At 40.4% G+C, this 25,922-nt stretch overlaps 1 protein-coding gene across 4 annotated transcripts in view; it reads left to right on the top strand.

Annotated features, from left to right (window-relative positions):
- LOC145358683 (RNA-binding protein 33-like) overlaps positions 1–25,922 on the top strand; it is a 182,712-nt gene that overhangs the window by 119,916 nt on the left and 36,874 nt on the right. For 3 of the 4 annotated variants that reach the window (XM_080212925.1, XM_080212917.1, XM_080212909.1), the window contains 3 exons: positions 9,391–10,011; positions 19,088–19,297; positions 24,071–24,259. In XM_080212925.1, coding sequence (XP_080069051.1) covers positions 9,391–10,011; positions 19,088–19,297; positions 24,071–24,259 — 1,020 coding nt within the window. The remainder of the gene's footprint in view (positions 1–9,390; positions 10,012–19,087; positions 19,298–24,070; positions 24,260–25,922) is intronic. The other variant, XM_080212933.1, reaches the window with a different exon arrangement.

Below are 25,922 nucleotides of genomic sequence, written 5' to 3'. Positions count from 1 at the left end.
ATGGTTAGATTTTCTCTTGGTAGAGTTGGTCATTGCTTGGCACTTCTGTGGTGCAAATGTTGCTTGCTTCTTACCAACCCAAGTCCAAACATTATCCAGGTCTTGCTGCATATGGACATGGACTGCTTCAGTATCTAAGGTGTCATGAATGGTGCTGGACGTTGTGCAGTCATCAGTGAGCATCCATTCTTTTGATCTTATGATAGAAGGGAGGTCATTGATGAAAAAGCGGAAGTTCATTGGGCTGATGACACTACCCTGAGGAACTTCTGTCATGATGTTCTGGAGCTGAGATGTTTGACCTCCCATAACTGCCTTTGTGCCAGGTATTGCTCCAACCAGTGGAGAATTGTCCCCAGATTCCCATTGACTCCAGTTTATTTGTGCTCCTTGATGCCAAATTTGGTCAAGTGCTGCCTTGTTGGCAAGGGCAGTCACTTTCACTTCACCTCTTAGTTCAGCTCCTTTGTCTATGTTTGGACCAAGGCTGAAATGAGGTCAGGAGTTGTGGCCCTGGCAGAATCCAAAATAAGCGCTAGTGTGCAGGTGAAGTGTTACTTAATAGCATTATTGATGACCTCTTGTATCACTTTGAGGCTGATTAAGAATACACTGATGGGGCAGTAATTTGTCATGTTGGATTTGTCCTTTTTTTGTGTGTACAAGACATGTCGTGGCAGTTTTCCACATTGCTGCGTAGTTGCCAGTGTTGGAGCTGTACTGGAATAGTTTGGTTACGGCCTTGGGAGTTCCAGAGCACAAGCCTTCAGTATTATTGCCTGAATGTTGTTAGGTCCCATAGCTTTTACAGTATCCAGTGCCTTCAGCCACTTCTTGATACTTCATGGAGTAAATTGAACTGCCAAAGCCTAGCATTGATGATGCTGGACACCTCAGGAGGAGGCCAAGGTGGATCATACATTGGGCATTCCTGTCTGAAGGTGGTTGCAAGTGCTTTTGTTTTTTGCACTGATGTGCTGGGCTCCCCCATAATCGAGGATGGGATATTTGGTGGCTCTTTCTGCTGTTTGGCATTCAAGTAGCCCTGTTTTGTAGCTTCATCAGGTTGGTGTCTAATTTTTACATATGCCTGGTGCTGATCGTGATATGTCCTCGTGCACTGCTCATTGAATCAAGGTTCATCCCCTGGCTTTGACAGTGTAGCAGAATGGGGAATATACCAGAGATGGGGTTACAGATTTTGGTTGAATACAGTTCTGCTGTTGCTGATGGTCTGCAGCACCTCTTTTTTTTGTTCGTTCATGCGATGTGGGTGCACTGGTTGGTTAGCTCAGCATTTATTGCCCATCCAGAGGGCATTCAACTACATTGCTGTGGATCTGGAGTCGCATGTAGACCAGACCAGGTAAGAATGACAAAATTTCCTTCTCTAAAGGGCATTAGTGAACCAGAGGGATTTTTACAATCATCAGTGGTTTCATGGTTATTCACAATTTCTTAATTTCAGATTTTTATTGAATTCCCATTTCACCATCTGCCATGGTGAGATTTGAACTCTGGTCCCTAGAACATAAGAACATAAGAAATAGGAGCAGGAGTAGGCCATCTAGCCCTTCGAGCCTGCCCCGCCATTCAATAAGATCATGGCTGATCTGTCGTGCTCAGTTCCACATTCCTGCCCTCTCCCCATAACCCTTAATCCCCTCTCTTATCAAAAACCCATCAACCTGCGTCTTAAAAATATTTAGCGAGGTAGCCTCCACCACTTCAACGGGCAGAGAATTCCAGAGATTCACCACCCTTTGAGTGAAGAAGTTCCTCCTCAACTCCGTTCTAAACCGCCTCCCCTTTATCTTGAGGCTGTGCCAACATTTACCTGGGTCTTTGGGTTACTAGTCCAGTGACAATACCATTATTCCATTGCCTCCCTATTATCTCATGAGTACCCAGTTTTGAGTCTCTAGATCAGTTCAAATTTCATTCCATTTAGCATGGTGGTGGTGCCACTCAAGATGATGATGGGTATCATCAGTATAAAGATAGAATTCATCTCCATAAGAACCAGTCACTCCTACCAATGTTTAAAATGTCTGGTTGGTATGCCCTGCGGGACATACATATCCTGAGATGGTGATGGGGATATCTGGTCATAGTCATATACTCAGGGTCATACCTTATGGACAATGATAAGCTGTTGCTTGTCTATCTGTGGGTCAGCTCTCCTAATTTCTGCGTAGGCCTCCGTATATTGGCAAGAGGGATTTTGCATGGCTAGCAGAGCAGTTGTCATTTCTGGTACCTATCTGGATGCTAGGTGATCCGTCCAAGTTCACTTCTTTGTGGACTTCATAACAGTTTGATACAACTGAATGGCTTGCTTGGCCATTTGAGGGCATTTAAGAGTCAACCACATCTGTATGGATTTGGAGCTGGAATTGCACGTAGACCAGACTATGTAAAGATGACAGAATTCCTTCCTTAAAGGGTGTTAGGGAACTTGATGAATTTTTATGACAATTGACAATGGTTTTCATGGTCACTATTACTGAGTCCAGCTTTTAATTAATTGAACTTAAATTCTACTAGCTGCCAGAGTGGGAATTGAATGTGTCCCCAGAGTTTTAACCTTGGCATCTAGATTAATAGTCCATTGATATTCCCACTACTCTGTCTCCCCTGGATTATTGGATTACTGAAAAGGAAATGAAGAGAAGGTGGGGAAGTTGGTCTAGATCAATTGCTCCTTCAGGTACAGCTGACTGAATTACATTATTCTCTCCTTGGAGTCTATGATTCTCTCTCCCTTTGTGTGAAAATACATGCGTACAGTGAAACATAAAGGTTCCTGGCAGTGACCTTGTAACACATTCTGCTCGACAGGGATTTAACCCTTTCTGTTTGTCACCTGCCTTCCAACAAATTGCCATGTCGCAAAGTTATATATGCTTTCATTTTTTTTCTAATAATCTCATTTGTCAAACCTCAAGTACCTCCAGAAGTTCAGACTGATAACATCCATAGACAGTCCCGTACCTACTCTGTTAGTGATCACCCCAAAAAGATTTAACTAGATTAGTTGATGTGACCTACCTGTGACATTCACACTTGACTCTTTCCAGTCATCTGTTAGTTCAAATGCCCAATCACCCTGTCTCTGATAGATCACAGTAACTTCCCCACCATTATTGTTAAGTTGACAGGTTTCTCTCCTGAAAACAGAGCAACATTATCTGATTTGTTGTCTGAGTCCTGGGTGCTTTGAAAAATCATGGCTAACCCATCTGCAAATTCTTTGCCTTTTTTTTAATATCCTGAGATGGAAGCCACTAATTTGCAGCGGTATGTCCTTCTTAATTTCCATCGCTTCTTCATTTCCCTTTTTTTTGCTTATATTACTTGCCTCATAAAAGTTTCCTACACAAAATGTGGTGTTTCGGGGTAACATTTGAGAATAGATGGAGGATTGGTTAGCTAGCAGGAAACAGTAGAGATAACATAGAACATAGAACACTACAGCACAAACAGGCACTTCAGCCCACAAGTTGCAATAAATTGGTCATTTTCTTGGTTAGCAATCTAATGCAGTGCCATAGGTTGGGCTTCAACTATTTGCAATCTATATTAATTACTTGGATGAAGGGACCAAGTGTTTTGTAGATGATGAATGGGATGGTTAGGATAGAGGTGGAGAGACTCTTCCCGCTCAGGAAGGACAGTAGGACTAGGGGGCACAGCTGCAAGATAAAGGGGGGGGGGGCGGTTTAGAACGGAGTTGAGGAGGAACTTCTTTGCTCAAAGGGTGGTGAATCCCTGGAATTCTCTGCCCATTGAGGTGGTGGAGGCTGCCTCGATAAATATGTTTAAGACGCAGGTTGATGGGTTTTTGATAAGCGAGGGGATTACGGGTTATGGGGAGAGGGCGGGAATGTGGAACTGAGCCACGACAGATCAGCCATGATCTTACTGAATGGCGGGGCAGGCTCGAAGGGCTAGATGGCCTACTCCTGCTCCTATTTCTTATGTTCTTAAATTTACTGATGGCATCAACATACATAGGAAAGCAAGTTATGAAGAGGATATAGAGTCTGCAAAGGAATATAGATTGGTGAAGTGAATGGGCAAAAATATGGCAGATGGAGTATAATGTGGGAAATGTGAGCTTGCCTATTGTGGCAGGAAGAATAGAAAAGCAGAATGTTATATGAATGGCAAGAAGCTGCAGAATGCAGTGGTGCACAGGGACTGGGTATGCTGGTATATAAATCACAAAAGGTTAACAAGTGGCTAGGAATTGATTGGGAAGATGAATGGAATGTTGGTCTCTATCACAAGGGGAATTGAATAAAAAGTAGGAAAGTGTTGCTGCAGTTGTACAGGGCCTTTGTGAAACAGCTTTGTGTACAGCGATGGTCTCCTTAAGGAAGGATGTAATTGCATTGGAGGCAGCTCAGAAAAGGTTCACTTGTCTTATAAGGAAAGTTGAGCTTCCTGGCCTTGTACTCATTGGAGTTTAGAAGAATGAGAGATAATCTTGTTGAAACATTTAAGATTCTAAGGGGGCTTGCCAGATTGGATGCTGGGAGGATGTTTCTCCTTGTGGGGAAATCTAGAACTAGGGGCACATTTAAAAATAAACTGACTTCCATTTAAAACTGAGATGAAGAGTAATTTTCTGAGAATTGTTAACCTTTGAAATTCTCTTCTCCAGAAAGCAGTAGGGGCTGAGTCATTGTATATATTGAACGCTGACAAATTTTGGATTGATAAGTGAATCAAGGATTAAGGGGTAGGCATGGAAATGAATGTTGGGTCACAATCTGATTGCAATAATATTGAGTGGTGGGGTGAACTTGAGGGGCTGAATGGCCTACTCTCTGTGTCTTTCTTATGATTAAATTCACTGTTGCTTATTTTAAGGTTCCCTTGTATGTACCACTCATATTCTGCCCAATTTCTCCACTTGAGGTGGCACAAAATATTCATTTAAGGGAACTGGGGGGGGGGCGAAGCGGGCGGGAGAGAATGGCTTAAGAGTTCCAGGGCTAGAAGAGGGCTAGGTAAGTGTAATTTATAAATTAATTTTTGAAGGCTACTCTGGAGTCGCAGGGGAACAGAAATTCTTCTGGACTGGAGCCTTTTTTGCTCAGACAGTTCTTCCTTTCTTTGTGACCACAATCAATTCTGACACCATAAACCATTGCTTGACCTGCCTCCTTCAAATTGATTCACACCCTAAAATTAATATTGGCACCTGTATTTTTAGAAGTGCTCATCTTTAAAGAAAAGATAAATTAATTGGAGGTAAGTATTTGAAGTGTGATTTACTTGTCAGTCACTGCCTTTTTAAAACTGTTCAATAGTAAAAACATTTGGGTTCCAAATCAAACCTGTTATCTGGTAACAGATACTTTGATATTGCTGACCTATGGCGATCTGCCATTTGGTCAGCTCTCACTTCAAGGAACCACTGTCTGAGAAAGACAACAGCAACATGGAGATTGTTCTGCAGAACTTGGATGCCAGCCAGAAATTTCCAAGCTGGGAAAAATCTGATTTATGAATCACAATGCTTACAGCACAGAAAGAGACCAGTCTGCAATTGTTCAGTTTAATTTACATTGTTTTCCCTTAATTTGCTCGAGCATTTATTTGTCTATAAATCAAATTATTAAATGTTGAAATAAAGGAGAGGAGGGAATACAAGGGGGTAAGGGATACCTGCTAACTATAATACAACAGCGCTCTCCTTCACCTGCCCTCCACAAATCAGTATGAATTCAAAGGAATTGAGAAAGATATTTAAATTAATGAACTTCCTGTGGAGATCTGGCATTTCACTGTCCTCTTGCAACAGTTCTGTTCCAATTATAAAGGAATAATGCATTTGGGGGCACCTTTCTTAGGGATATTCAGTTTTGATCTGGATCAGCTGACAGGATTGGGGAGGGGGTGTTGTGCAGTGGGAAGACAAAAGCAGGGAATGTGAAAACAATTGCTGAAAATGCTGGAAGTAGCAGTCAGTCAACATCGGTAAAGAGAAGTTTATGGGTATTTAATGCGTATTTCATTACTATGATCTTTCCTTAAGTGCCTCCGTATAGATATGAAAATCTGTTTGGAGTTGGTCCTATGTTACTCTCAGATGTGTCAAGAATATATGTCACTGCCTTGCTGAGCCAGTTTATTTTAAGAATCTTGATAAAACTCGTTGAAGCTGTGGTACTCTTGACTGTTGATTTTGTCTCAGCTCTCTTGCATCTGTGGGCTCACTCTAAGATATGGAGATGCCAGCATTGGACTGGGTAAACACAGTAAAAAGTCTCACAACAGGTTAAAGTCCAACAGGCTTATTTGGTAGCAAAAGCCACTTGCTTTCAGGATGCTGCTCCTTCGTCAGATAAGTGGGAGTTCTGTCCACAAACAGGGCATATAAAGACACGAACTCAATTTACAAAATAATTGTTGGAATGTGAGCTTTTACAGGTAATCAGATCTTAAAGGTGAGTGGAGAGAGCGTTAAGCACAGGTTAGAGAAATGTGTATTGTCTCCAGCCAGGACAGTTGGTGAGATTTTGCAAGCCCAGGCAAGTCGTGGCAGTTACAGATAGTGTGACATGAACCCAAGATCCCGGTTGAGGTCGTCCTAATGTGCTCACTCTTTAAGGCCAGTTTCCAAACTTGTTACTATTCCGATAAATAGAATGAAACTGCAAAATGAGTGTGACCAATGAGAGATGCTGCCAAATGGAGGCCAGATCACATAATCCATATAGAATACAGTGTGCCTCGTAAATAGTTTAAAAGCAGTGGTAAACTATATGACCAAATTGATCTTGGCTGACATCACTTTCTGGTTTTAGCATGAGTCAAGACCTTTTGAAAAAGGAAGTAATACCCCTGTTTTCTTTTGGCTGAGCTATAATAGATGTTGTACTGATCATTTTCCCTCAATGTGGATGGCCATAAAACAATGGATAAGGGTCATGGGTGGAGGGGGGTACTGGTGGTGTTAAAATGGCAGCACGGGCTCGTTGGGCCGAAGGGCCTGTTTCCCGGGCTGTTTTTGTTCTTCTTTGTTCTTTGTATTTAAGGGTTGTTTTCCCATGGCATTCATCTGAAAAGTAGTATTAAGTAAGGTCCTTAAAGCTGTGTCAGAGTAGTTTTCAACTTTTAATGTTTGAAATATGAGTGCAAAAGCGGATCATTTCTTGCACTGTAAAACTAAATCTTGTTATTGGACTATTTTCTTGTTGTTTAGGTGTATTGGTAGTCAGTCTGGAAGGACAATTGGAAATAATTTCCAGAGACACAATTAGCTCAAGGTCAGAATGATTGACTGTGAACAGTTGATTAGAGCCAATTATTAAGTGACAAATTTCTTTGAGCCCACAATGAGAAATTCTGTAGAAAATCAATAATAATTAAGTTCATTGCCCTTTCAGCTTCTTTTCCCTTTTGCCTTTCATAATGGGCAGAATGTGACAATTACCAGATGACAGCGCGCTGTGGATTTGTCCATACAATCTCTAAATAGCCATAATGTGGCCAGTAGTAATGTTATAAATTTAGTTTTATATTTCAGCTTTATTATATTTTCAAATATTTTATTCCTCCAATTTTTGTTAGTTTGAATTGCTAGGCAAGGTGGGGGGATGGTGGCATGGTGGTAATGTCACTCAACTGGTAATCTAGAGTTTTAGGCTAATACTCTGAGAATGTGGGCTCAAAACCAGCCATGACAACTGCTGCAATTTATGTTGTTATATCAATAATTGATTTAGTTATCCATATCAGTTGATAAAAATCTGAAATCTAAAGCTAACCAAATACCACCAATTGGAGTAAAACACATCTGGGAAGGAAATCTGCCATCCTAGATGTCACTCCAGGCCCACAGCAATGTGATTGAATCTTAACCGTCCAGTGAAATGGCCTGGCAAACCACTCAGTTCAAGGTCAATTAGGACTGGGCAACAAATATTCACCTTGTCAGTGGCAACTGATCAAAAATAAGAAACAAACATTTATTGTGGGCGTATTTTCCCATGTAAGTGGTAGGCCTGTGGAAGGCCCTGGTTGGCAACTTGATCATCACTGCAGGTGGTCCTATGTGTTCCACACTCAGGAGGAGGGTGATAGGCTACTTCTGGACATCACATGTCTGCTGGTTCCAGGCTCTCTCCACGTCAGGTGACCCATTGAATTACTGGGCCCAAAGAAGTTATGCATCTGGTAGGATGGCTTGGAGCCCTAATGAGTGACCTATAGGACCACTTTAGTACATCGAAGTGAAGTCTAAACTCAAACTGGTCGAGCATGGATGACATATACTTTCTTGTTCAGTCCAAAATTGGAATACAGAACCCCAGTTCAAATAATCAAATCAACAGGGCACCAGCCCCAGGAGGCTCTGGTTGGGATCACAGGAAAATGCTGTTAAGTTCTGGCTTGAGTGGGTTAGGTAATTCCCCCAACACCCCCCCCACAAACACACACCACTCCTTTACAGATGGTAAATTCTTCTCAACTTTTTCTGTTCACCAGAAACATCTTTGTGTATTGATTAATATACAATGATTAACTAAAGAAAAAATTTCAATGTTGATGTATATATGTGTGTTTTGTGAGTGAGTGAGAAATCATTCCAATTAATTTACATGGTGGATTTTTTCCCCAGTGCTTGAAATGTTAATTTCCAAAAAAAGAACTCTTAAAGCAGCTCCTTCACAATTGTTTTTATAATAGTTTCCAGTTTTGAGATGACAAGATATTAACTTTTCAAGGGGTATTTGCATTCTGTGTATTTCTTGTATTTTAATATAGATTAAAAGATTGACATAGCAAAATACAACATTCAGCTCCATCGTACTTATGCATATCTTGGTTCTTTAATTGGAACTGATGAGTTTATTTTCCTGTTTTTAAATGTTCTCCCTTTTAAACCACACGAAACAATATCTGTGCATGAATTTTCACTGTATTACTTTCAGAGCAACTGTTAGCATTTGTTCAAACTTTGGGAAAGTGTCTTTTGACTTGTTGCATCTTCTCGCATTTGTTTCTGTGGAGAGAGAATGAACACGTTTTCTTTTTTTCTCCCTAGCATCTGCAAACATCCCTCAGGGACCAAATTAAAGGGATGTGATTTGACTTCCACCAAATCTCTTGCCCCCCTCCCCTCCCCTCCCCCCCCAAACCACACACAAACACACAAACACACACACACACACCGCCCAACTCTCTTTCTATGTGATGACCACCTCCAGAAGGCCTGGTTCTGACAGTAACTGATTTTGCAATGTTTGACTGCAGCATCTTTCCTTTTACTTTCTGCTCTCAAGTCGGTAGTTTTAAACTTACCTAAAATCAACTCATTGAATTTGTTTTGTGTTGCTGAATTAATTAACAGCTACAGTATTTTTGCATTAGCCTACAGATGAAGATGAGGAAACAAGAGTGTATCGTTTGAAAATTGAGGAGCAGAAAAAACTCCGCGAAGAAATCCTGAAACAGAAGGAACTCCGACGTCAGCAACAGGCTGGTGCCCGAAAGAAAGAACTGCTTGAACGACTTGCACAACAGCAGCAACAGCCGCCTGCTGCACAACAAACATCACAACAACAACTAGCAAACATACCACAGGCTCCTCAGAACATTAACACATCCACACTACAGGCTGTAAGCCTCGTGCAACCAAACATAAAGAACAGACTATTCACAAAGAAAGCAGGAGCTCAGCAGCAATTCATTAAAACTCATCAAACTGGAAATATTCTGCAGGTTCAGACAGAAATAAAAAAGAACCTCAACCAAGCCAAACAGGACAAACCTGCACCCTTAAACCAACTTCCGTTTTCAAAACTGATTCCATGTAAACCTACTAACATACCAGGATCAAGTATGCAGCCTGGGAAGATGACTGTTCCTGCAGTCAAGACCCAAGAATTAAAGCCTGGTGTAAAACGGACTGTAATGCAAAGAATGAACAGTGGAGGAGGGGATGGGCCTCACGTTAATCCCAAAATAAGGGTGCTCAAACTTCCAACTATGGTAAGACCCAGGTTTCTTCGTAACGATGCAAATGCAATTGGTGCTGATTTTGAAAAAAGCAAGTCTTTGATTACTTAGCTTACCCAAGTCATAGTTCTATGCATATTGCAAATGTTCTGCCTTTGTATTTTAATGTTACATCTCTTTCTTATATGCCTGCGACATTTGGTTTATGTTAATGTTTGATGATAGAACTGTTTTCTGAAAACATATCAACATTTTTGACTTGATAGTGAATCAGCTTTAAATCTATTTTTTTTTGCCGGAGGGTGTTTCTTGTAGAAATGCAAAATAATCCATAACAGCATGCGCCCCAAAGTAAAATCTTCTGTAGGTAAAGCCCATGTGTATTAATTAAACTTCTGACTGATCTTAATAGTACTTCAAATGATTCAGGTTTTTGTGGCTTAGGGTTGAAGCAGAATGTTAAATCTGCTTATTTTCCCATAACTGTCATCGGGATTTGGACAGAAGTCTGAATTTTTTTTTATTTGCAAGTGGTAATAAAAGCATTGTATCACTTAATAGATTCTTGTCTTGCAAAGTCTGCTGGCAGCTGGATTGGTGGCAGTACCTTTGACAGGCAGCGTAGCCTTTTTATAAAGGGAATCCTTGCGATGCTGCCCGGGAAGCTGCACTGCTGTCGTTCTGTGTACTCTGACAATGTTATCTTTTCTCTCAGTACAGAGTATCAAATGTCTGTCAGGAATACAGAAATTAATTTAATGTCACCTGACGTGCAATTAATCTTCAGAGGTTTTCATAATACCTGTACAGAAAGAGTTGCCAGTTTGCAGGATTTGGATTTCGTGGCTTAGTTGTAGATAAGGGAAATTAATTTTTCATCAGGGTTAGTACAGGCTAGCAGGACCACAAAGACTGCAGCAAATGGATGGGGAATTTGCCATGTGTTGTCACTCCAGAATAATGGTACTTAACATTTGATAGGTGTAATCAAGAGAGGTGCAATTCTATAAAAGGGGATTAATCAATTTGCACTGCTGAATGTGGTTGGTGTTATCACCTCTTGCTTGGGTTTTAGAATAGAAATAAGATTTGATCAGTCAGATTTTGAAGGACTTGTGGAAAAGATTTTCCCCCAGACAGAACTGATAGAATTTAATAAAAACACATTAGTAGGCTGGCAGATGTATGCAGTTCATACTCAGAGTTCGTATTTGCTGAAATTAAATCGTGGATAAATTTTTTTTAAAGGGGTGCAAAGGAATTTCTATAGAGGCAGTCTTTTTTTGGTATTTACAGAAGCGGGTGTTTATTTCATCATACAAAAAATGCTCTTCTGAACATACATACAAAATATGAATAAGGAGCAGGTCAGCCACTCGGCCCCTCAAGCTTGCCCCACTATTCTATAAAAGCATGGCTATTGTGATATTAACCGTAACTCCACATTCCTGCCTAACTCTGATAGTCTTTCAACCGCATGCTTATCGAGAATCTATTTACCTCTGCCTCAAAAATATCCAAAGATTCTGTTTCCACTGCCTTAGAGAATTCCACAGGCACTAAACACTGAATTTTTTCCCCTCATCTGTCTTAAATGGGCAACTACTTATTTCTAATCAGTAACCCCTCGTTCTAAATTAGCCCACGAAAGGAAATATCTTCTCCGTAAGCTCCCAGGATCATGTATGTTTCAATCAAGTTGCCTCTGAATTTGAGCAGATACAAAGCTAGTTTGTCCAGCCTTTCCTTGTAAGACAAACTACCCATTCCAAGTATTAGTCTCTGAATGCATTTCTACCTTTCATTAAATAAGGAAAACTGTACTGTACACAGCACTGCAGTTGTGACCTCACCCAATGCCTTGTATAACTGCAATGAACGATAAAATTCAATTAGCATTGCTAATTATTTGCAGTATCTGAATACTAATGTTTTGCAATTTTTTTTGCACTAGACCACCAAGGTCCTTCTGCATCTGAGCTCTACAATCTCTCACCATTTAGATAATGTGATGCTTTATTCTTCCTATCAAAATGGATAAAGTCACATTTTCTCACATTACGCTCCAATCGCCAGATTTTTGCCCACTCACACAACCTATGTCCCTTTGTTATCTCCTTATGTCCTCTTCACAATTTACTTCCATACCTATCTTTGTATCAGCAATTTTAGCAACCATACCTTCATCCAATTCAATTATGTAAATTGTGAAGAACTGAGGCCCCAGCAGTGATCTGTAGCATCAGAAAATGAGCCATTTATGTCAACCGTTTCCTGTTAGCAAGCCAGTACTCTATCCATGCCAATATATTACACTCCACACCATAAGCCTTAGTTTTCCACAATAACCTTTGTTGTGGCAGCGTATCAAATGCCTTATGAAAATCTAATGACAGTACATCTACCTTGTTCCCCTTTACCCACATCATGTTACGACAATGAACTCCAATAAATTGGTTAAACATAATTTTTCTTTAACAAAACCATGTTGACTCTGCCTGATTACTTTGAATTTATCTAAGTGCCAATCTGATGGAACTTTTGCTGAATATTGTGAATTTTCGAAAATTAAAACCAACACATAATCTAATTAGCCACTTCTTATAAGCCCCTAGGATGAAATCCATCAGAACCCAGAGACTTGTGGGCCCACAGTTCTGACAATTTAATAAGTACCACTTCTCTGGTGATTGTAATTTTCTTGAGCTCCTCCCTCCCTCCCTCCTTTCAAGTTGTTGATTTGAAACCTCTTAATTGAAGATCGCTACAACAAACTTGTTAAATTCACCTGCCATCTTTATATTTCCATTATGAATTCCCTGGACTCAGTTTCTATAGACCACTTGTATTATTATCTGCAGAAACTCTTACTATCTTTTCTTTCCAGATTTCCTTTGCGTTCTTATTTTTTCCACTGTATTAATTTTTTGACGTCTTTGCTGTTTTTTATATTCTGTCCCTTCTTTTGACTCATCTTTATGCAATTATGGTTTTTCTTTAGTTTGAAACTATCTTTAAAGTTTTTATTTAACTGTGACCAGTGGGTCCTTCCCTCAAATTTTTCTTTTTTGTTGGAATGTATCTATTCTGTGTATTCTGAAATATCGCTTTATAGAGTCCCTACCGTGCAGAAGGAAGCCATTTGATCCATCGAGTTTGCATTGACTCTGACAGAGAATTTTACCAAGCCCACCCACCGCCCTATCCATGTAATCTCGCGTATTTACCCCACTAATCCACCTAATCTACACATCTCCAGACACCAAGGGAAGGGGCAATTTTAACATGGCCAATCTACCTAATTTGTCTTTGGACTATGGGAGGAAACCAGAGCACCCGGAGGAAACCCTCACAGATGCAAGGAGAATGTGCAAACTCCCCACAGACAGTCACTCAAGACTGGATTTGAATCTGGACCCTTGGTGCTGTGAGGCAGCAATGCTAACCACTGTGCCACCTTACTGTCTGAATGTCTACCATTGCATTTCTATTGACTTATCCCTTAACCTTTTTTTAAATTCACTCATGGGATGTGGGCATCACAGGCTAGACAAGCATTCATTGCCTATTCCTAATGGCCCTTGAAGGTGGTAGTGAGCTGCTGCCTTGAACCACTGCAATCCATGTGGCGTTGGTATTTCCACAGTGCTGTTAGGGAGGGATTTCTGGATTTTGACCCAGAATTGCCAGTTCACTCTGCTAGCTGTCTTTCATGCCCTCATAATTGCCCTTATTTAAGTTTAAAATGCTAGTCTTCGACCCATTATTTTCCTCCCTCAAACTGAATGTCAAATTCAATCACATTATGATCACTGCTATCTCGTGGCTCCTTTCCCATGAGGTCATTAATCCTATCTCTTTCTCAGTTCCAGGTCTAGTACAGCCTGGCCCCGGTTGGCTCCAGAGTGTTCTGTTCTAAGAAACTATCTCAAAAGTATTCTATGAATTTTGTATTCAGGCTATCTTTGCATATATAATTTTTCTCCAGCTTATATGTAGATTAAAATCCTCTTGAGGCTGTGCCCCCTAGTCCTACTGTCCTTTCTGAGCGGGAAGAGTCTCTCCACCTCTATCCTATCCATCCCATTCATCATCTTATACGTCTCAATGAGATCTCCCCTCATTCTTCTAAACTCTAACGAGTACAAGCCTAGTTTATTCAGCCTCTCCTCTTAGCTCAACCCCCTCAACTCCGGCATCAGCCTAGTAAACCTCCTCTGCACTCCCTCCAAGGCCAAAATATCTTTGCGTAAGTACGGCGCCCAAAACTGCACACAGTACTCCAGCTGCAGCCTCACCAATGCCCTATACAGCCGCAGCAAGACCTCCCTACTTTTATATTCAATCCCCCTCGCGATGAAGGCCAGCATCCCATTCACCTTCCTGACCACCTGCTGCACCTGCAAGCTGGGTTTTTGCGACTCATGCACAGGGACCCCGAGGGATTTGGGTCATCCCTGTCTATTATGCTAATCACTTTTATTAACAGAACCACCCTTCCACCTTTTCTGAGCTTCCTGTCATTCCTAAATGTCGTATCTTCAATATTCAGGCCCCAATCTATGCCATCCTGAAGCCATGTTTCTGTAATGGCTCTGAGATCATGTTGATTTTTATCTCTATTTGTGCTGCCAGTTGATCTGTAAAGAAAGGTACCTGCAAAACTTGATTGTGTACAAAAAATACACAGCTATTTGGCCCAGGCAGTTTCTGGGAGAGCTTGCTTTCCATGCAAATAATCCTAATCACAATGAATCACCGTTTTCATATCGCTTTCATCCATTTCCTTTCATTAATTTATCCAAACTGAGCTTGAAAGTTGACATAGTTTCTGATTCATACACTATTCCTGGAAGTGAAGTCCATAGCTTCACAATTCTGTGTTAAAGCTTTACTTTCCCTTTGTCATTGAGGGCTCAGCTACGTGAAATAGCCTGTTTCTTTAGAACCAACCCCACCCTTGATATAAACAAAATGTTGTATTTTGATAGTTTTAAATGTTTTATTCCATCATGATTTTGAAAATCTGAAGCTATTACCATACTTAGTAAATTATAGCTTTTTTTCCTGCTATAATGCAAAGTTCTCAACATTGTTAGATCCAGTTTTTGGATTAAATGTGCTTGTATTTAGTAACTGCCCTGAGACATAAAAATCATCTCATCTTTCCCACCTCCCAACCTTATCACCATAGCCTGGGAAGATTCGAATGGCTTGATATCTTTATCTTGCCAGTTTAAAAAAGTTAGTTTACTTTCTTGCTTAAAAACTTAAAAATTGAGGAATTGCTTCAATTAATACAGTGGTCGATCAGTTAAAATTGTCAATGTTGGGGAGCTCGGTACTTACACCGAAATGGTTGTACAGTAGAATGGGAATAAAGGAGTAAAATCAAACTTGCGTGTAATTAAGCAATCTGCAAAGCCAAAGCAATGATCGACAATGCCCAGCATAGTAGAATTCAATAAAAATCTGGAATTAAAAGTCTATTGGTCATGAAAACATTGCCGATCATCGTAAAAATCCATCTGGTTCACAGATTTCCTTCCCTGAAGGCCATTAACTGTCCTTACCTGGTCTGGCCTACATGTGGTTCCAGATCTACAACTTTTAAATGCCCTTTGAAATAATCTTGCAAATCACTTAGTTTAAGGGCAATTAAGGATGGCCCAGCTGGTGTTGCTCGCATCCCAAGAATAAGTTACAAGAACCCTGAGCTGAACTTCCATCCCTGTAAGCTCTCCAACACAAAAAACATCTCCTTCCACATTGATAATGTCACCAGTCGCCATTCCAGACTCAACCGATTTGACACTGAATTCCATTTCCGTGTCTTTGTCATCTCCAGTCCTCTCCCATCATTCATCCTCCATCTTCTATTTTCCATAAACAGCAATCCACCCATAATTTTGCCTGTGTCATATGCTTATCCGACATTACTCCAATCATTGCTGTGTTCTGTGCTGACTCTCACTTCTTCCCGACAACCTCCCTGCAAGCCCGCTGAGGGTCTTTCTGATCTGCGTCATAAACATTCGCCATATTTTGCTGGCAGCTGAGCCTTGAGCCTTTTTAATTACTTTCCGTGTATAATATTTTCCAGTTGAGGCGAAGGAATTGTCCATGAGACATTCAAGATAATTTTAACCTAGCTGTCAGGACAGTAAACTGACTGGATCAGAGAGTGAATTTGGGGAAGGTGCAAAATCAGCATTGTACCAGATCCTGTCAGTTTTCAGATGGGTGGATTACAGTAAAGTTACTTGCATTCACTTGGTTTCTCCACAATTCCTGACTGCGTCTTTCCACCATTCTCTGTTTCTGCTTTTTGTTCTCAAACTTCTCACTGTGAATCCAGTGATCCAATCCTCATTATCCTCTGTCCAATTCTTAAGTTAATCTGGGAAAGCAATATTAGTATAGAACACTTCTTTTAATTGGCATAAGCAACAGAAACAGCATGCTATTTATCCTGACTAACAAATAAAAATCTGACCCCGAGAGTACACTGGCAGTCTGAGAATACTAGTTTCATACTATGCTGTAAACTGCAACAATAAGCAACAGATTATAAAATTTGTACAGGCAGAATACTTTCGGTAACTTATGGTGCAATTTGATAACCTGGCCCAAAAAAACCCCTCAATTTGGAAATGTACTAATCATATTATTGTTCACTGGAGCTATGCATAAGCAGATCATTATTTTAATCCAAGTATCCATTTATTACAATACTGCTCCTTTAGCTGGTTTGCATTAATTAGTGGTTTGAAAACTAGGAATAATATTGAGAGAACCAGGAAATGTTTGAAGTGCCAAGTATAAACATACAAAAGAATTCTTGCTCATGAAGATACTGAAAGTAATTTGTTTAAAATCAAAGGTCTCGGGTGAAATCCATTGCCTTGGCTACTAACTCAATATTTTGGTACTAACTGTGTCCCTTTCCTTGGCTCCTATGTCATGCTGAGCCAGGCTGTTCGCAATCTCAGAATCTTTATTTACCTCCAAGCTTGAGCTTCTGATCTATCCTGTCTTTGCAAAGGTGGCACTGTCGCATCCCCTATTTCCATTCCTTCCAAAGCCTACCTCCGTCTGGAGCCCTTCATGTGTTTGTCATCTCAACGTCAATGATACTAACGCTGATACTCACTTGGTTGGCCTTCTATTTCAAAGTCTGTCGTCTTCTCATCCAAAACTCCTCCTGAATGCTTACCCACACTGAGCCACATTTTCCAATCTTAACTATCTGTTCTTGATAACACTCCTGGACTCCTGAAGATTTGCTTCAGATGTTCATTGTTTGATGCTTTTGTACAAGGAAGACAGTGCTCAGAAATGCATCAGAAGATAACAAAATTAAGTGTATTTTCTATAGGAATAGAAATGAGCGTTCAACAATAATATTCGCTTGTTTAAAAAAAACCCTTTAATTTCTACTAAACCAGAATCAGAGGTGTTGCTAATTCTAGGTTCTGTCTGTATGTGGGGAAAAGCTGAAGTAGCATTTTGAGAAATTATTTCCATTTTATTTGAAAGACTGTTAGAAAAAGCAAGGAAGCCCCCAAATCCTCAGTCAGGTGAGAGAATGTTACCTCAGCTGATGAACAAATTGCATTCTGCTTCAGATGCACAGATGTGATTAAACACAAATGAAAATGCTCAAGTTGAACCCAGGCCTTTGATGTAATTTGAGGATTTGATATTAGAAATATAATCAAGGTTTAAAATATACAATAAAAATCAGTTGATAATGTAATCATGTTACTTTGAGATGTGATTTTATTTTGGGCAGGAGAAATTTTCTTAACTTCTTTTGAATTTTGAATGATTCATAACCAGTAATAATTTTAAATATATATAGTTTTCTAGTTATGAAATGTCTATTCAGTTCTCCCACGTGAAGTGTTTTTCCCATTGAGGTTGCCATGAGAAATGTTGTAGGGAGGACTGCAAGTAGACAGTGTTCAAGGTTTTTAATGAGATTTGCGGATAGCTGTTGCTGGTAAGGGAGCAGTGATAATTGCAAACTCTGCACATCGTACTGTTTGATAGGGTTGGACTTCTACTGTTACGGTAGATTTGAATTAAATTGTTATGGGAAACACTAAGAGTATTATAAATATTTTTTCACCATTTTTACAGTACCCAACTTCTGTAGTTGCAGAGCGTGAGAATCCATGGTTACTGACAGCTCCCCTATACTGCTCCAAAATTAGCATATTCTTCCTGCATGACTCTAAACAGCGAAAGCAGCAATTATAGCATGTTAATAACTGATACTAGCACAGGCAAGATGGAAACATGGAGCCTTCTGGTCTGTTTATCTTGGTACTGCACCAGGCGATGCCTTTTACCCACCAGGTCACCACAGAGCTGTTGTTTACACCCACACTGGGATCATGATATTGTGAGGGTGTTGTCAACTCTACATCAGAATTTAAGTGCTCAGTTGATCTAACTTACCTGTCATACAATCGTAAGAGGTTTACAGCACGGAAACAGGCCGTTCGGCCCAACTTGTCATGCCGTCCTTTTTAAAACCTCTCAGCTAATCCCAATTGCCCACATTTGGCCTATATCCCTTTATACCCATCTTACTCACGTAACTGTCTAAATGCTTTTTATAAGACAAAATTGTGCCCACCTTTACTATTACCTCTGTCAGCTCATTCCAGACACTCACCACCTCTGTGTATCTCTCCCTTTGTCAGCAGTGATTTTTCAGAGGTAACACAGATTTGGATTCCTTTTTGGGTCCAGATGGAAGCGACCGGACAATGTTTATATGCAGTAGTGTTGAAAATTGCTAAGTGATTCATTTCGTGCTTCAGAACTGTAACTATGGTTGAGCGACATGTTGGCAGTGAGGGAATTAAAATAGGTTCGGGAGATATTTATTTCCCTCGTTACAGGCAAAGGAATCTTTTGCTTTCGTCCTGCAACATGCATTTAAATTATCACATCGTCTTTGTGTAGGTGGAGTGAATGCATCTGTAGTTTATTTTTCCAGTTTCTGCAAGGTCATACTGCATTTAGCACATGGTGAGTGGTAAAAGGTTTTGTGTTGAGTGAAGACACTGAGCAGCATGATGCTGTGTTCTTACAGCAGGGGAGTGAGAACACTGGCTTTTCTCATCCTGAGGTCCAACTTCAGCAGCGGCAACACCAGCAGCATTCTCAGAAACAGCAGCCTGTTCGAAAGGTCACATTGACAAAAGGAGCCCAACAGCAGCAGCAGCGACCACAGCAGCAGCGGCAACAATCTGTACCACAATTGTTAGGAATGACAAAGAATTCAGCCATTCAACAGAACAGGGTGAGCACATGTATTTTTCAAATACTATAAATGCAGCTGCCTTATGCTGTGATGGTAGAACAGGCTCTCAGCCACAAAACAGTAAGAGGCTAATTGTCTTAAATCCATTAACCCTTCTTAGTATTTAGCTCTTAAATTTTGGTAATTAACTATAGCCTCTTTATAGGGAAAGGAGTCTGGATTGGCACTCTTCTTTCTCTCCCTCTTCCCTTGCCCCCAAAAGATACTCCTCTATTTGCACCGAAAGAAATAATCACAGCAGGTTGACTGATGTTTTAATGAAAATATTTGTTTTTTTTTAACTTTTTACTCTTAGAGATATCACTATCAGAGAGCATCTGTCTCCATGAGAAGCAATGGATGTTCCTACTTCATGCCACCTTTGAGGGTTGCTCACTTGGTAAACAAAGTGCTCTCCCATGTCCTCCCTTTGCCACTGAAAGCAGTTGGCAGATTGAGAGGGAAGGAATACCTTAAAACATTGGGGTATTTTGCATCTTTGCTGTCCGGGCAGTAATATGGCAGAGTGAAAGCTGCTGCCAGCCCATTGAATAGTTCTCTAGTTTTCACTTCATTGAAACTGGGTTATGTTGAGCAACATATTGATTAGATAATGCACCAACATGTGTAGCCACTATTGTAGTGTGTCCCGCAAACAGCAATGAAATAATGTTATAATGATGATGTTTTGAGGGTTGAATGTTGGCTGCGAGTGTGGGAGAATTCATTTGTTTTTCCAGTCGTGTTGTGGGATCTTTTACATTCATTACAACAGTGACTGTGGTCATGACCTTATACCTTTTAAAAATAACCATGGGTTTGATACCATTTCTGGTTCCCAACCCCACAGTTTCTGGCACAGTGCCCACTGACATGATTTTCTGAAAGCAGACTTCTCCGTCTGCCACCTCCGCATTGACCATCTAATTAAGCACGATGGGCAGTAACTGGAGGATGCAGGCCCAGTAAGGATCCCTGCAGCCTTGGGAGGGCATAGCTCCAACAGCAGAAGTGGGTGCTGCTACTGCAAGATGAGGACTTGAACTTGAAGCGCCTTCTGAAGAGATCTGTATTTTCTGAAAATAAAATGTGACCACAACTGCAGCCCTATCCACGACAGGGAAACCTTTGCTGCTTCCGGCCTGCCTCCAGTTCGATTGACTGCTGGTGGAAACTCGTCAGCGCACTGACCTAACCCCCTTCCCATCCAACTTTCTCTCCTGTTTTTGAGCTTGCTTTGTGGCTGGAATGATTCTGTCCTATGCATCAAAACATGAAAGTATTTAGTTGCTGTGAAGCAGTTAGGGTGATTCTGTAGTTGTGAAAGTTGTTGTATAAATGCAAGTTCTTTTGGTGTGGGTGACTTACAAGGCTGAACCAGTTGAATGGTTAATGTTTCTGCAGGTTTCATGATTATTTTATCTGATACTATCTTGTAAATTATCAGACTAATTGACTTTAATTGAATTCAATTTCAAAACTCGTCATGGTGAAATTTAAACTTCTCACTGTTGGATTGCTTGTCCAGTGCTGCAACCGCAATAGTATCTGCTAATATAGCCCAAATATATACTAAGGGTTGATCTACATGTTCTTGGTGCAAGTCAGAAGAGCAAATCCAGAGTCATGAAAAGAATTAAAGAAAATCTAGAAAATGGAGTTGCCTGAAACTAAGACAGAGACTCTTCCCGCTCAGAAAGGACAGTAGGACTAGGGGGCACAGCCTCAAGATAAAGGGGGAGCGGTTTAGAACGGAGTTGAGGAAGAACTTCTTCACTCAAAGGGTGGTGAATCTCTGGAATTCTCTGCCTGTTGAAGTGGTGGAGGCTACCTCGCTAAATATTTTTAAGACGCGGGTTGATGGGTTTTTGATAAGAGAGGGGATTAAGGGTTATGGGGAGAGGGCAGGAATGTGGAACTGAGCCACGACAGATCAGCCATGATCTTATTGAATGGTGGGGCAGGCTCGAGGGGCTAGATGGCCGACTCCTGCTCCTATTTCTTATGTTCTTATGTTCTATGTTTACAGAAATATATCAACTATGATTAAACCACAAGTCTTCAGTTATATTTATTCCGAGTGTCGAATATAGTCCTTGAGCATTGTTCAAAGTTTCAGAACTTTGAGCTACTGGAATCAGTGATGTACGTGCCAACATTTGTGCAGCCCTTTCTCCATTCATCATCAGTTGTCACATCTAGGCAGCCTTCAACATCGATCACTTTTCTGAACACATGCAGAACACGCATTTTTCGCACACCTGCCTTAGGCCTGTAGCTGAGAGAAATCTCTAGACGAGCTTGTATCTTAGATTTTATTCGAACATTGAACTTGTCAATTTTTGTCTTTATCTCCTAGAAGCCCGAATGATTAACATTTCCTGATGTTCCAGGATTTTCTATATTAAATTTCTCCTGGTCTGCCAAAATTTGGGTTTAGGAAGGTCTAAGTTTTCATCTGATCTGAGTTAACTGAACAGAAAAACCCTCCTTGCCTGCTGAGCATGTTTAATATGTCTCCTTTTTATAATTGTTTTTCCTTCTCTCTGGATGTGGACAAGGCTGCAATTATCTTCCATTCCATTCAGATCTTAGAAGTCTGGTGGGCAACCTTAAAATGTTAATTCTCCCACAATAGTTTTGGTAGGGAGTTCCAGTATTTTGATCCTGTGATTATGCCCAAGTCATGATGATGCATAACGTAAGTGAACTTTTTGAGATGATCTTGCTGTACTTTTTCTCAGCAGTGTTCCTCAAAGGATGGTTTTCGTAATCTCTGAAGCAGGGAAATCCATTTGGAAATAAATCAAAGCATGTGAACTGGATTCCTTCCAAAGTAGCCTAACAAATTATCCAGTTGTACATAGTTGCAACAAAGTTCATTAATAAAAGAAAAACCATCTAAACTTTTGGCAAGAACTCAGGTATCATGCTACAAGATCTAAGGGTATCTCAGTCCATTCAGTTGACCCTGAAACGAGAACACCCAAAGGCTGGTGTCCAAGCTAAGAGAAATAGCTTTCAAAATTACCAATTGACAGTCTTGCAGCTTCATAACTGACAGAACACATCAAATCACAGCATACCAGGTTCCTCCATCACCAGTCCTGAGTATACCTCTGTATCACCTCTTGTGATTGGAGATATCCACCAGAGTTGAGGCATAGTTGAATACTGTTTGGGTGGAAACAGCCCTGGGAGTCCTCAACATTGGACAAACAGGATCAAGGAAGCTTCCTGCTGATCACCACCCCTTGCACATCTCTCAACTGTTCATCAACTCTCATCCATACTGAACACTGTTTAAAGCAAGCTCTGAGGGAAATAAAAGCACAGTATATTTGGGGTAGAAGATTTATGCCTGCCAGGAAGAATGGCAAAATACTGTTGTCACAGGTTGAGTTGGCAGACCCCGATGGACATATCTGCTTTTTGTACCTGTGCCAGTTGATGAGAGAACACCCGTTGCAAACATGTCTGGCCATAATAGCATTGATATTCCTTGTGAAGACTAAAATTACCAAAGTAGGGATGTTCCCCATAATGTATTGTGGTATAACCACCATGCAAAGTGTTTTAAACTAAGGACAAATTTGGCAGCCCAAAATGTGGCAACTGAGGTGCACCATTGGAAACAGCAGAACTATAAGTCAGGAGCAGTACCAGGCATACCTTACAATGAGTGCAAATGTAGTATCACACTATACAGATCCTGGATAACATTCAGGCTTAAGCTGACATGGGACAGTTAACATTTATGCTGCACACAGTGTCACTGGCTCGGCCAGCATTTGTTGCCCATCCCTAATTGCTCTTGAGAAGATAGTGGTGCGACATCTCGGGCATTTGGGGATGGGCAATAAATGCTGGCTTAGGCAATGATGTCCACGTTCTGAGAGAGAATACAAAAGAAATATTAAAAATAAATATTAGTTAATGATCATTCCCAGGATTTAAATCTTTTTATTTGCCAGCTAATTTGAACTGAAATTGAAAGAGATTTTTGCATTCTTTAGTTTGATGGTGTCAGAATTTCTTTGTCTTCCTGAGTAAATGTCATACTTTTCTGGCTTATATTCAGATCAACTTTGGAACATGCCCCAAATTTTGAATTTTTTTTCCCATCTCAAGAGATTAAAGCTACATTTCAAGTCTTTTTTTCTAAATATTATTTTATAGGAGAGACAGCTTTATTAGTACTACTTGATGCAATTTGTGCAAATATCAATGTGTGTATTAGACAGGAAAAGTAATAGTTTATTTCATTTACTTTTCAATTGTCACCTCTTGGATTGTAAAGCAAAGATTTATCTTTAATCTCTACACCCAACATTTTTAGGTGCGAGTGCTTCTGCAAATCTCGTATCCTCAGAAGTTCTCAAATTATTACACTAACGTTCCTTCAGTTTTATTTTTTACCTCCCCCGCCCCCCGCCATGTGTTATTTCAATACAGAACTGATATTTAAGCAAAAAAGGACGACTGTACTATTGTTATTTGGTAGAAGCAAATAAATTGTTTCTAATGCATATGGATTAGAGCTTCGCTGTTTTAATGTTGCTGCCAGTTGAACATACTGATGCTGATTCATGGATTTGGGACTCTGTTACTAAATATGGGACACAGCAGCTTTAAAAATGTAATCCCATCTTAAACCATAGTTTTCGCATAGTTGTTGTTGCTGTGAAGCCATTATATGACCCACAAAGTTTTAGGCCACACGCTGACACCCCAAGGACAAAATAAATTGGCTGAGTGTTGTGTTCTCTACAGGTCATTATGCAGGGGCGCGGCATAGCATTACCAGGCCAGATGGGCCGAGGACGCATGATGCAACATAAACAGAATCTGCGAGTGGTGGAATGCAGACCTCAACCATGTGTGGTGTCAATTGAAGGGCTTTCTTCTTCAACCACTGATTTTCAGTTGAAAAACCTGCTGATGTCAGTTGGACCTATTCAGGTAGGTGACCCCTTGCATGCATTTTTTAGCACACAAATTATTGTAAGGCATTTTTTAAAAATCAATTTTAATCTGAGCTGTCCAGTTTAATCCATTAATCTAAAGTTGTATCAAAGCATACTAGATTTTCTTATTGGTAAATATTGCCCTGTTGGATTAAATAGTAATGAGTGGTCACTATCAATTGAAATTTTAGCATGTATATAGTATGTTTCACGATATTAGCATGCAGCTTTTTACATTGATTGCAGTTTTCTCTAATGCACAGATGGCAGCGGTTTGTCCTAGCTTGTCACACTATTGACAGAGGTGTCTCTTCAGACGTGGATTGCTGTGCATCTCCAAAATTCTACTCAATAATCTCCCTTAATTCTTTGTACCTTGCTTTCTCCTTTGTCTGGGGTCTTTGCCCTTGGCTACCTTTTCAACTCAACAGGCTTCTCTGGTCGTTCTGGTGCTTAATATATAGCTATTTACTGTCATGACCGGTAAAGCTTTCATATTGTAAACTGAATTGTAAACAGAACAATTTTTGAAAAGTATTTAGCACATGTTGTAATGCATTAATAAAATGTTTTTTAACATCAGTATACAGTTGAGTACAGCTAGTTAGAGAACATATACATTTGGTGTAATGTCAGTGTGAAGCAAAATAACTTTGTGCCAATACTAACAGTTTGTAGGCTTACCACTATTTTCTCAAGGATAATTAGAGATGGGCCTTGCCAGTGACACCAACATCCCACAAATGAATAAAAAAAGAGGTGTACATCTGGAAGAATGGCCTGATCTCATTCTGAAGCAAAACCAGATAAGGCTTTTTTTCCCATTCCGCGCCCACCCCCACCCCCACTGAGTCTCCCTCCACTTCGCCCCAGTTTTATTGGATTCTGACTTGAGGTGGCAACTTGCCTTTTCAATGAAACTATTGTCCACTTGGCCGAACTTTTCCACCAAATCTTGGTGCTTATTGCTGAAATACATATTTTTTTCCACTCTTTACCCCCTCCCCACAGCCCCACTGTCTTGCAATAGTTTCTATAGAAAATACATTGTATAAATCCAAGTTGTTATACCTCTATTAAATGAATATTTTTGAAATATTTTGGTTTCGTTACACAAGTGCAAAAAGGAAAATGCTGCCAGTGCTCTGAATTTGAAATGAGATGTTTCTGCAGTAAGTTGAATGTGATGTGCAATATATATGGAGAGAGCCGGGTAGGATTAATGTTTCAGGCCTGATCATCCCCTTAACCAGCCATGAGTTTATTGAAGCTTGCTGCATAACATAAAGGTGCATGGCATTATGGGTAATGTATTAGCATATGTAGAGGATTGGTTAACTAACAGAAAGCAAAGTCCAAAGATATGCGGGTTAGATTGATTGGCCATGCTAAATTGCCCCTTAGTGTAGGTTAGAGGAAATAGTGGGGTAAATATGTGGGGTGATGGGGATAGGGCCTGGGTGGGATTTTTGTCGGTGCAGACTCAATGGGCCAAATGGCCTCCTCCTGCACTGTAGGGATTCTATGAAAGAGTGGGGTAAACCAGTGTTTTCCTGTTTAGCGATCAGTGACTAGCGATGTGCTTCAGGGATCAATGTTGGGATCACAATTTAAAGATGATTTGGAGTTGGGGACCAAATGTAGTGTCAAAGTTTACA

The sequence above is a fragment of the Carcharhinus amblyrhynchos genome, chromosome 2 (assembly GCF_965287045.1).
Source record: "Carcharhinus amblyrhynchos chromosome 2, sCarAmb.v2.hapA, whole genome shotgun sequence".
NCBI lineage: Eukaryota > Metazoa > Chordata > Chondrichthyes > Carcharhiniformes > Carcharhinidae > Carcharhinus > Carcharhinus amblyrhynchos.
This window is presented reverse-complemented; position numbering and strand designations above follow the sequence as displayed.